Source organism: Ictalurus furcatus, chromosome 12 (assembly GCF_023375685.1).
Source record: "Ictalurus furcatus strain D&B chromosome 12, Billie_1.0, whole genome shotgun sequence".
In the NCBI taxonomy this organism is placed as follows: domain Eukaryota; kingdom Metazoa; phylum Chordata; class Actinopteri; order Siluriformes; family Ictaluridae; genus Ictalurus; species Ictalurus furcatus.
This window is the reverse complement of record NC_071266.1, coordinates 61,234-73,977: the sequence shown is the minus strand read 5'-3', so window position 1 is coordinate 73,977 and position 12,744 is coordinate 61,234. Positions and strand designations below refer to the sequence as shown.

At 49.0% G+C, this 12,744-nt stretch overlaps 1 protein-coding gene across 2 annotated transcripts; it reads left to right on the top strand.

Annotated features, from left to right (window-relative positions):
* Positions 1 to 5,343: 5,343 nt before the first annotated feature.
* LOC128616219 (uncharacterized) lies at positions 5,344 to 12,118 on the top strand. 2 transcript variants are annotated; one of them, XM_053638784.1, is made up of 5 exons: positions 5,344 to 5,512; positions 10,539 to 10,607; positions 10,773 to 10,985; positions 11,085 to 11,482; positions 11,605 to 12,118. In XM_053638784.1, exons 2-5 carry the CDS (start codon positions 10,594 to 10,596, stop codon positions 11,607 to 11,609), a joined length of 630 nt encoding a protein of 209 aa, XP_053494759.1. In that variant the 5' UTR covers positions 5,344 to 5,512; positions 10,539 to 10,593; the 3' UTR covers positions 11,610 to 12,118. The 2 variants fall into 2 exon arrangements, with proteins under 2 accessions (XP_053494759.1, XP_053494758.1); XM_053638783.1 differs by lacking the exon at positions 5,344 to 5,512 and having other exon boundaries at positions 10,456 to 10,607; positions 11,085 to 12,118.
* The last annotated feature ends 626 nt before the right edge of the window (positions 12,119 to 12,744 follow it).

Sequence of the window (12,744 nt, the reverse complement as noted above, 5' to 3'; positions counted from 1 at the left end):
GTGCATGAGAAGTGAGTGTTGTATCTTGGGAATTTGAGTTCTGATCTGACTGAGCTGTGACAGAACCCCCCCCACCCCAAAGGGCTCACTCCGGGAGCCGAGTTCTTTCTTGGCCTCCCCCGGGTTCGTAGACCAGGGAGATCTGGATAAGTTGCGTGAAAGTCTTTAGTTAGCTGTGGATCCGGTATATCCTGCTTGGGAACCCAGCATTGTTCCTCAGGTCCATAACCCTCCCACTCGACCAAATACTCCAGCTTGCCTCTCCTGTGTCTGGATTTGAGGATGTTCTTGACACGGTAAGCAGGTTGTCCATCAATTTCCAGAGGGGTTGGAGGAGTTTCCGATGGTACTTCGATGGCTAATGGACCGTTGATGACAGGTTTGAGACGTGGAATGAGGGGGAGATGCGGCTGTGTCGTGGCAGTTCCAGACGGTAAGTGACTTCATTGACTCGCTTGAGGATCTTGAATGGTCCAGTGTATCTTGGCGTTAGTTGTTTTTTTTTTTTTTTTTTTTTTTTTTACAGCTATGAGCTTGTCTTAAGTCCTTTGTGGACAACCACACCCTATCGCCTGGTTGGTAATTAGGGTGTTCTTTGCGGCGGCGATCTGCTTTGCGCTTGTATGTGTCTGTGGTCTCTTTCATGCATCGGCCCAGACACGCTCGCTACATTCAAACCATTGGTCAACGGCAGGAGCTGCGGTGGGAGTCGCGTTCCACGGGAACAGTGGAGGTTGGTAACCTAGTACGCACTGGAAAGGAGTGAGATTGGTAGCCGAATGACGTATTGAGTTCTGGGCGTACTCGGCCCATGGCAAAAACTTGCTCCAATCCTCTGGGTTGTTGGCACAGAAAGTACGGAGGAATCGCCCTAGTTCCTGATTGATTCGTTCAACTTGTCCATTGGCTTGTGGGTGATATCCAGAGGTGAGATTCACCGTTACTCCCATCTTGGTCATGAAGCTGGACCACACTCTGGAAGTAAACTGCGGGCCCCTGTCACTGACAATCTCCTCAGGAATGCCGAAATATCTGAACACATGCTGGAATAGAAGTTCGGCTGTCACGAAGGCGGTGGGGAGAGCAGGTAATGGAATGAAACATATGGACTTGGAAAACCGGTCCCCTGTGACTAGAACTGTGGTATTTCCTTGGGATCTTGGCAAATCCGTTATGAAGTCTACGGATATGTGAGACCATGGGCATTCGGGTATGGGTAAAGGCTTGAGCCTCCCAGCTGGGAGGGTCCGAGGTATATTATTCTGTGCGCAAGATGAACAGGATGTCACCACCTTGTGTATATCTCTCTCCATATTGGACCACCAGTACTTCTCCTTTAGGAGATGGTATGTGCGCTGTGCCCCTGGATGCCCTGTACAGAGTACCGTGTGTGGCCAGATGATGAGTTTTTGGCGGTACTCTTCGGGTGTACTTGTGACTGGGGAATCTGCTCTAGCTCCTGGTCCAGATCCCACTCTAGCGCATTGATAATACATGATGGATGGATGATATACTCTTCATGCTCGTTGACACGTTCTGTGGGGTTGAGACGAGACAGGGCGTCAGCTTTTATGTTTTTGGACCCTGGTCTGTAGGATAACGAAGTGAAATCTGGTGAAGAACAGGGCCCATCGGTCCTGGCGGGGTGTGAGTCGCTTTGCAGTGCGAAGGTACTCCAGGTTCCTATGGTCTGTGAAGATGACAAAGGGATGTGTAGCCCCCTCTAACCAGTGTCTCCACTCCTCCAGCGCTAACTTAATTGCCAAGAGTTCACGATTTCCCACATCGTAGTTTCTCTCAGCGGGGGAAAGCTTTTGTGAGAAGAACGCCACCGGATGGAGCTTTGGCTTCTCTCCGAATCGCTGGGATAAAATGGCTCCTACCCTGGTTTCTGACGCATCCACCTCCACTATAAATGGTCTGGATGGGTCCGGATGTTTGATGATGGGTGCAGTAGTGAAGGCTTTCTTGAGCTTGTCAAAGGCGGTTTGGGCGGTTGGATTCCATGATAGACGTTTGGGTTTCCCCTTTAGCAGGGATGTGAGGGGGTTGGCGATGGCACTGAAATTTCGAATAAACCTTCAGTAGAAGTTCGCAAACCCCAGAAACCTCTGTAGTTCCTTAATCGTTGTGGGTGGGGCCAGTTTACTACTGCCTGGACCTTTTCTTGGTCCATGGAGATCCCCTCAGGGCTGATGACATATCCCAGAAACGCAATGGTGGTTTTATGAAATTCACATTTCTCAGCTTTGACATATAACTGATGACGGAGCAGTCGTTGTAGAACTTGGCGGACGTGGTGAACATGTTCCTCCCAGGAGTCAGAATATATTAGAATGTCGTCTATGTAGGCGATCACATGGCGTCCCAGCATGTCACGTAACACGTCGTTGATTAGACGTTGGAAGACCGAGGGAACATTAGAAAGCCCATACGGCATGACCTGATACTCATAGTGACCTGAAGTTGTGCTGAACCCAGTCTTCCATTCATCTCCTTCTCGAATCCGCACCAAGTTGTACGCACTGCGTAAGTCCAGCTTCGTGAAGATGGTGGCGCTGCGCAATTGTTCGAGTGGCTGGTACTAGAGGTAGTGGGTAACGGTACTTGACGCAACACCGGTTTAGTCCTTGGTAGTCGATACATGGTCACAAACCTCCTCCCTTTTTCTCTACGAAGAAAAACCCCGCGGATGCTGGAGAAGTAGATGGTCGTATATAACCTTGGTGCAACGCTTCCTGAATATACTCCTCCATGGCTTTTTGTTCAGTTACCGTTAATGGATAGACTCTCCCTCGTGGTGGTGTAGTGCCTGGAAGCAAATCGATTGCGCAGTCGTAATCTCGATGAGGAGGTAATCCACTAGCCGCCTTCTTACTGAATACTTCCATGAGGTCGTGGTAAAGACTGGGGATCAGAACGTCGTCCGCCTTGTCAGGGCTCTCAACGGATGTGGATGCTAAGGAGATCACAGGGGCTTGGTGACAGTGATTGGTGCAGTGAGCTGACCAGCAAGTGATCTCCCTTTGATTCCATGAAATTTGTGGGTTGTGATGTTCGAGCCAAGGAAGACCGAGAACCACTGGATGCCGTGCCGTCACAATGACATGGAACGTAATTTTCTCCTGATGAAGGTCGCTGGTTCGGAGGTTAATGGGTTCGGTGAATTGGGTGATTAAACCATCCCCAATGGGGGCTCCATCTATGGCTTAGACACGGCGGGGGGTGCTGAGTGGACAAACGGGGATGTTGTATTGGAGTACGGTCTCTTGGTCAATGAAGTTCCCCGCCGCTCCAGAATCGATCAGCACCTCCAGAACACAGGAAACGCTTGAGTATTCTGATATCACTGGTAATACGAACGCAGACTGAACTGAGTACTGGGCAATGGGTTCTAAACTCACCCCTGGCTGAGGTTGTTTGGCAATTTTGGTTTCCCCTCAGGTAGAGCACTGTTTGAGAGGGCATAGTTGCACGAAGTGGCCCCTCTCGCCGCAGTAGAAACAACAATGTTCACAGCCCCGTCGTTCTCTCTCCTGCATGCTCACCCGAGTCTGTCCCAGCTGCATGGGTTCACTAGGGCTCTCGGATGCTGGTGCTTCCGCCTCGCTGCGTATGGAGCGGTGGCTCCATAGTAAACGATCCAGGCGTATAGCTACGTCGATGAGTGAATCGAGAGTCAGCTGATCATCGCAGCACACCAGCTCCGTCACGATATCGGCATTTAATCCCCGGCGAAACGTAGTCTTTAGAGCGGGTTGATTCCATCCGCTCCTAGCGGCCACAGTGCGAAAGTCAAGAGCGTAATCCGCCACACGTGATCCCTGCGTCAAGGATAATAATTCCTCCCCAGTCTCCCGGTTGTCTGGAGAATGATCAAATACAGTGCGGAAACGTGATGTCAGCTGATCATACGTGCTGATGACGTTCCCTTCCTGTTCCCACTCCGCGGTGGCCCAGAGGAGAGCTCTCCCGGTTAAGAGTTCCATGAAGTGGATTATTTTCCGATTCTCCGTCATGTCTGGGTACGTGGAAAAAAATGGAGCACTGGAGTAAAAAACCTCGGCAACGTGCCGGATCTCCGTCGTACTTCTCCGGCGCTGGAGTGGGAGGTAAGCATGTGGTCGGTGCCGTAGAAAGATGTGCGGCTTGGTTTAGCCGAGCTACCTGCTCAGTCAGGTTTGCGAGATCATGGTGACCATGATTAGTGATCATGGTCACTAATCATCCGGCCATGTCCCTCGATGGCTTGCGGCCAACGGGGATCTCCCGCTGCTTCCATTGGAAAGCGAAGTATTCTGTCACGAACCTTGAATCGGCACGGAAGCAGGAGCGGGCTCTTCAGATAGGTCCTGATGTAAATTTAATTATACAACTATTGAAAAGATACACATCTACTCCAATATACCTAATCTAATTGTGTTATCTGCTCACTTGTTACCAAAAAGACCTTATTTTACTGTGTATTTGACAAAAACGTACAAGAATGTTCCTGAATTGCCATTACATAGTTACAAACCATTCAAATGATTCACAATATACCGATTTTTCTTTTGGAGGTTTAAAAAAAAAACAAAAAAAAAAAACAAAAAAAAAAAAAAAAAAACAAGACACACCACACACACTTTACCTGCCACCTTATTGCGCTTTTATGCTATTTACACTTTCAGGTAAAATGACGAATGTTACCCTAACCCGAGGTCTGGGGAAAAAAGAAACAAAAAGAGATGAAAGCCGAAAAAATAAAGCAGATAAGGTATTAACTGGTTGCTGAACAGCGGAGGAAATTCAAAAGGTAGGTCTTCAAAAAACAAAACAAAACCCAAGCCTCGGAACAGCGCCATGGATGGCCATGTGGCCAAAAATATATCGCATCCGTAGTGATAAGAACTAGCATTGAGAATGAAGTGGAAAAGTTAAGGAAAGTTAAGCAGAACTATTTTTTTCGGTAATAATCGCTGACCCAGTGGTGAGAAATCATAAATGCATTAGCTAATCAAATCAGCAAGTAAAAGCTCTAGTGTGCTGCCCAGTCCCATGGTTTGGTGCCTGAAAATCATGATAGTTTTAGCTAATGTAATGTAGCTAGGTAAAAGGTGCATTCGGTAAGATTTCTCAAGATTGTCTCTCAGTTAATTAGTTAAAGCTGAATGAGATTTGAATGACTTCTTCCCTAATTTTTTTCGAAAACAATTAGCATGCTAACTAGAGTTAGCGTTAACAAGTGTTGTCATGGATAATAAAATGATAGTAAAATGTCTGGATAATAAAGATATAAGTATTTGCATTAAAACGTAACAAAAATAAAAAGTAACAGTGTTGTGATGAGAAATGGTAAGAGCATGGCTGGTGTTTTCCCCTTGGTTCTTTATTTTCAGATGTAAATGATTTGGTGATCATCAGTCGGTAGAGATTGGGGGGAAATGAACATGAAACCCGGCACAGATTGGACTTCACAATCCTTATCAGGGAATTTGCTGCCAGGATAAATAAGAAACAAAATCTTCTAAAGGTAAGAGCATGCTTTGTTGTGGATGTTTAATCCACGGTCATTTATTCATGTGTTGAATGTGTAAGTTTATCTACTGCTTCAACACCAGTAAAGTTTATCTATCTATCTATCTATCCATCTATCTGTCCATCAGTAAAACCTAGCAGTGGTCTGATGTCCATGTTCAGCGTCACAACATGTTTGGATTGAATAGTACTGAACATTACAGGTGTTTTGCTGGAATCCCTGTTCCGTTACCTAGACAACAGAACACTGGTTGTGACGTCACAGTCAGTAGAACACGCTTCTGTTCCAGAAAAGAATTCATACAAGCTGTGTATCAGACACGTTAAGGTGAAGGTGTGTGTTTTCTGTTATTGTGTCCCCTTTCAAAGGAAACTTCGACATTGTGTTTAGCATAACACTATGGGAGTGCCTCTCGCGTACCACTGACATCTGAAGCTTGTGTAAAATCATGCCTATATATATATATATCTGCCATGATCAGGTGACGTGGCAATTAAGCACGTCATGTGATATAAATATGGCACCTGTGAACTGTCATCAGCCTTTATCATCTTCAGCAAAAGACTGCATGTCAGTTGTTTGTGTATAGAAACAAAAAGGCGCTTTATTTCCACGGCATCTTTTCTCAAAACAAAACTTTTCTATCCCTTTTTAAAAAAAAAAAAAAAAAAAAAAATGAATGAGTGAGAGAACTCAGGAAGTGTGTTACGGCTTGCTCCAGTTTCATCACGGGGAATAGTGCACACTTTCTGGGTGAAGTGTTTAGGGGTGTAGCATGCGATGGTGGCCTCTATGGGCTGCACATGGTAATGCCTACATTAAGCAGCTCGGCTCACGACTCGCGCTCTTCTTGGAAGCCGAAGCAAGTTGGGTTTCAGAGCCTCGTGGATCGGGGCCGGCCGCTGTCAAGCTAGCTGTCACTATTCCCCCTTGAAGCAGTGTGCTCTAAGCGCAAATGCGCGAGCACCTGCTTTTCCGCTGTCGACCGTAGTGACATTGGGACACGTGTGTTTTGTTTATGTTTGTCATGTCTCCTCCCTGTTCCGTCATTGGCTGGGAATTCACGGGGGTCTGTATTACTCCCAGCTGATAGCAGTTTACACGCTAATCATGTCCGCATATATACCGCGCGCTTCCCAGCACACAACGCGGAAGATTAATGAGTCGTAAGTAAATGTTTAGCGTTAGTTTAGTTCGCGTTATAGTCATAAGTTAGTGCTGGATTCTCCGCTTCCAGTCCCTCGTTCTAGTTCGTGTCTTGTTTTGGTTATCGACCTAGATTCCTGCCTAGCCCCGTGTATGCCTGTTTGCCAATCGCCTGACCTCTTGCATGTTTATGGATTACGTTTTGGATCACGTTTTGGATTTGTCTGCCTGCCTGTCTCTACAAATAAACAACTGTTATCCTGCACTTGCATCCGCCTTATCTCTGCTCCGTCACGATGTGTGACAGAATCTTCCACCCTAACATGGATGCAGCAGGAAGACTAGAGAGAGGGCACGCCACAGCAACCAGGAAAATCGTAGGACAATACCGCATCGGGGAGCGCTCGGATTACTGGCCGCATTTTTCATCCGTGCAATTTCCCCAAAGGTACGCCATTGAATTGCTGCCTGAGACAGCGGGATGGGGGAGCTACCCGCTGGAGTTTCTCTTCAGCTGCCAGGAGTATTTCTGCAACTTGGCAGTTCCCAAGCCTACTAAGAGAGAGTGGATCGGGTTCCTGGTGTCCAGGTTTTGCGGCCCGGCCCGTGACTGGGCGGAGCAGCTGGTGAGTGCTGGGTCGCCAGCCCTCCATGATGTCACTCAGTTTACAGAGCTGTTTATGGAGGAAATTTCACAGCCTGGACAACTTCGTGGTCTTGATTTACTGGGGTGGAGAGTTAATGGACAGCCCCAGGTGGACCCCCCATTCAACCTCTATTATGAGGAGATGGACATGGCAGTAACCGGCGATCCACTTCAGTTTCCGGCCAACACGGGGGCGAAATCCCCGAGATGTATGACCGAGGGCTGTGGGAGAGAGACTCAGCTTCAATGTCCCACTTGCAGGAAGCTGGGCCTCCAGGAAGCTTTCTTCTGCTCTCAGGAATGCTTCAAGAGCAGCTGGCGGGAGCATAAGAAACTCCACCGGAGAGCCCGTTCAGAGACCCAGCCCGGGACCGACAGGGTGACCTCAGAGCTCGAACCGGAGCCCCACGAGGTGGGCTCACCCGCCGAGCTCCAACAAAAGGTCCAAGTCAAGTCTCACGTCCCTGAGCTCCAGGTCCAGCCTCCAGTCCCTGAGCTCCAGGTCCAGCCTCCAGTCCCTGAGCTCCAGGTCCAGCCTCCAGTCAGGAAGGTCCAGGTCAAGTCTCACGTCCCTGACGCCCAAGCCAAGCCTCCAGGCTCTGACGCCCAAGCCAAGCCTCCAGGCTCTGACGCCCAAGCCAAGCCTCCAGGCTCTGACGCCCAAGCTCTGCTAATATCTCAGCCTAAGGACCAAATGCTGCTCACGCCCAAGTCTACCGACCCGGTTGCCCCAGTTCAACCCACTGACACGCATCGCCAGGCTCCGCTCATGCCCCAGTCTGCTGACACGCACCGCCAAGCTCCGCTCACGCCCCAGTCTGCTGACACGCACCGCCAAGCTCCGCTCACGCCCAAAGTTCACCTAGTGACCTCAGAGCCTCAGTCTCCCTGTGCAGCTGTGGACGTCGCTCAGCAAGCCTGCTCAGCTGAGGTCGTCGCTCAGCCCGCCTGCTCCATGGCAAATAGCGTTCCCCCCTTCTGCTTCGAGGAGACCCACGCTCCTCTCCCTGGCCGCACGAAGACCCACGCTCCTCTCCCTGGCCGCACGGAGACCCACGCTCCTCTCCCTGGCCGCACGGAGACCCACGCTCCTCTTTCTGGCCTTACAGGGGACGTCGCTCTGCCTCCCAGTTCAGCTGGGGACGTCGCTCTGCCTCCCAGTTCAGCTGGGGACGTCGCTCTGCCTCCCAGTTCAGCTGGGGACGTCGCTCTGCCTCCCAGTTCAGCTGGGGACGTCGCTCTGCCTCCCAGTTCAGCTGGGGACGTCGCTCTGCCTCCCAGTTCAGCTGGGGACGTCGCTCTGCCTCCCAGTTCAGCTGGGGACGTCGCCCTGCCTCCCAGTTCAGCTGGGGACGTCGCCCTGCCTCCCAGTTCAGCTGGGGACGTCGCCCTGCCTCCCAGTTCAGCTGGGGACGTCGCCCTGCCTCCCAGTTCAGCTGGGGACGTCGCCCTGCTTCCTTGCTCCGCCGAGGACGTCGCCCTGCTTCCTTGCTCCGCCGAGGACGGCGCCCTGCTTCCTTGCTCCGCCGAGGACGGCGCCCTGCTTCCTTGCTCCGCCGAGGACGGCGCCCTGCTTCCTTGCTCCGCCGAGGACGGCGCCCTGCCTCCTTGCTCCGCCGAGGACGGCGCCCTGCCTTCCTGCTCCGCCGAGTACAGTGCTCCGTTTCCCTGCTCGGCTGAGGTCGTCGCTTAGCCTCCCTGTCCGGCTAAGGTCGTCGCTCTGCTTCCCTACGCCGCCAAGAACACCGTGCAGTTTCATGTCTCTGCTTGGGACATTCAGCCCAGGGGGCCGGGGCCGCCAATGAAGTGGGATGACTCATGGCACTCCGGGAGGACTGCCCTTGGGGGGGGGGGGGGGTTCTGTCACGATTCCCCCTTGAAGCAGTGTGCTCTAAGCGCAAATGCGCGAGCACCTGCTTTTCCGCTGTCGACCGTAGTGACATTGGGACACGTGTGTTTTGTTTATGTTTGTCATGTCTCCTCCCTGTTCCGTCATTGGCTGGGAATTCACAGGGGTCTGTATTGCTCCCAGCTGATAGCAGTTTACACGCTAATCATGTCCGCATATATACCGCGCGCTTCCCAGCACACAACGCGGAAGATTAATAAGTCGTAAGTCGTAATGTTTAGCGTTAGTTTAGTTCGCGTCATTGTCATAAGTTAGTGCTGGATTCTCCGCTTCCAGTCCCTTGTTCTAGTTCGTGTCTTGTTTTGGTTATCGACCTAGATTCCTGCCTAGCCCCATGTATGCCCGTTTGCCAATCGCCTGACCTCTTGCATGTTTATGGATTACGTTTTGGATTTGTCTGCGTGCCTGTCTCTACAAATAAACAACTGTTATCCTGCACTTGCATCCGCCTTCTCTCTGGTCCGTCACGATGTGTGACACTAGCTGTCTCAAGTTCGGGGGATCTCTTATGGATCCGGAAGAGGAGCCGGAGACGAGCGCTGCTATATCTGGATTTTGGAGCTCCCGTCGCGACTCCTATGGAAAGCCAAAAGGGGGGGGACCCCACACACAAAAATAGTAATAATTCCTCTGACTCGGGGGAGCCAGAAGGATGTGCTAAAAACTGAAAGCAGCGTATAAAGAGCTGCTTGAAGTGATTACTAAGGCTGGATGAGCCTTTTTCTCCCCGGTGAAAGTAAATCTCCGCCCACTGCAGAAACTCCCCTTTCTTCCAGAAGTGCATGACAATATCAGGCTTCTGGGGGAAAACCATGCATAAGCTGTATTTATAACCCCACGATGTTGGATTATTTGGCCATTGTGGTGAATGAACAGCATGACTATTTAGCTATGCAGAAGGTAGAGGAAGTGCTTGCAAGGTACCTCTCTCCATTAACAGCAGGTAATTGGGGCGGGGGGGGGTTGCCATCCAACCACCATGGCGATGGTGGGCAAGGCCTATGCCATAGTGGTCTTGCTTGTGGGTCACGGCAAACAAGGACCGTGTTGCAGGCCTACCAAGCAGACCTGCTGAGTGAGCTTGACATATGGTGGCATTCAGGCAGTTCCTTCCTTGTTGTCTCGAGTTCACCCAGGCATCCACAAGTGGAGCCCAGGCCAGCACTAGTGCGAGGGATACCCAGAAGGCGAGTATGGCAGCCTGCCAAACCCCCAAAGAAAACCAGGGGAACCGGGTGGCCACTTGCTTGGTGATTATAACATTGTGTCCTTAACTGTATTTTCTTGTGTTACTGGTGTTTTCTTCCTTGTTTCCTTAGTCCTTTTCAGCATTGTCCTTCCTGCATCTTCCTGATAGATCTGCTTTACTGAGTAATGGATCCCATTCTGTAAGTGAAGATACATTTTCATTAGTCTACTTACAACTGTAGAAACTTTTGACTGTAAAAATCCTCCCTTCTATGCACTTTTTAATTAAAACCCTTTTAATGTGTACAAGGGCTTGGAAAAACTTCTCTGAATAAGCTTTAAATGAAGTGACTTTCTATGTCCAGTGAATTCAAAAGGAACTACCTTCTCTGCGAGAAGACCTGGGATTGCCTGTCAGTGCATCTGCACAGAGTCTGCATGAAGACAGATCCTGAAGAAGCCATTGAAGCAGTAGTGGAGCGGGCAACAGCAGAAATGCGTGTGCTTCTGGCAATAGGCAGGGTGATTAATTACGGCCGGCTGGGTCAGATTTTGGGTGCTGCTGACCCAATCAGCAGGTTGGCGGAAAATCTTTTCAGTCCTTTGAAAACTTCTGGTCTCCTTCTGTCTGAAATGTATTTACAGGCAATCTAAACTATGCCTTCTGTTTTTGAAAGGCTGATTGAAGAACTGGAGAGTCACTTTTTGGTGGTGACCGGTGTGCCCCCACCACTACCTCCTACCAGTGCAAGGGCAGAGCCTTCCTCCTCCAGAGCCACACAACCAACAGGGTTGGACAGCGAACAGTCAAAGCTCCTCTGTCAGCGGTGTCAAGAGCAGCGGCGAGACCTTTCAATGGTGAGAATATCAGTTTTTATAGCTTTACTGATTGTGTTTCTTTGGAATAATTGTGTCAGACATATGCAGTTTTATAACCAAACTTTTTCCTCATTGCAGTTACACTGGTGTGCAGTGGACCAACCCGGCAAGAAAGCTAATGGCAGAGAAGGGGCTTTACAAGAAGCACTCTATCAACCATGCATTGCTGAAGGGTTTTTTTTTTTTTTAACAGGAGGTGAGGACTACCATAAAAACATTTTAGAGTTTATTAAAAGTTTGATATCGAAGAAAAATGTTTTCACACTGTAAAATAGTCATGATGACGAGGTCATCTAGCGTGTCCTTTTTTTCCCCCAGGTTGAAAACGTTGCACGTTTTCTTTGTTACATGGACCCACAGGCACCATCCCTGGAATTTGTCTGGGACACGGAGAAGACTCAGCAGTTTTTCAGGGAGCTGACTGATGCGGGGTTTTCAAAGCAGACTCAACTTAATTACATGAAAAATCTGAAAGGGTTGGTAGAATTTGATTTCTTTTTCGTATTAAAACTTGTGCACACAAGAACTTAATTGTGCTTAAATACATGTACATACTTTTTACTTGTACTTTCTGTACAGATTCGTCCCTGTTGGAAACTTTCTATTCTCTATTCCCTCAGATATGTATAAGTATGTTTAGGTTATAGTTTAGTTTCTGTCTCATGAACTTTTCAGACCTGTCTGATGTGTACGTGCCAGCAAACATGTCACCATAGAAACTCCCTATTTTCTGTTAAGTGAACAGATACCATATATGTTCGGAAACCTGTACATTCTTGTATTGCCCAAGATGTTTTTCATGTACGTGGCTAGACAGTTCAACTGCCATATTATTTCCACACAGCAGTGCATCCCTCTGTATATGTATATAAACCTGTGAAATCTGTAATAAACAGGGAAGTCTTTTTTGAGCGACTCTGTCAGTGTGGTTAAATCAGGCACTCTCCGGCACCGTATATGCTCTGAGGCAAACCACATCCGCGTGGTAGCATAGCGAAGAGAAACACTCCACTCTTAACACAGAAAGGCTGAAGAAAGGCTGACTGAGGAAAGAGGGATAATGGAAGCTGTTATTTGCTTAATCCCTACACTCACCTACCAGACGATCAACACCAACTTAAGGCATGATGACAGGGAACTCCTTGGACTACTGCAGAAGAGCTGCAGTAAGAAAGTGAGCAAGGAGATTACCCAAAAAAAGCAAGTTTATTTTTTGCACCCATTTGACTGAATTACACCACATATGTGAGCAATGTGATAATATTATGATTTGTTAATATGTTTGATCTTTTTCATAGGCACGAGAGGTTGACAGAAGATGCTGAACTGACGACGCATGACTGCACAGCTGTGCTCAGGGCCGCCAAAGGAGACTTCCTGGCCATCAATCGGAAGCTGGTCTCAGAAACAGTTGACCACCAACGACTGCTTGGATTTATGTATGAGATGTACTATCTC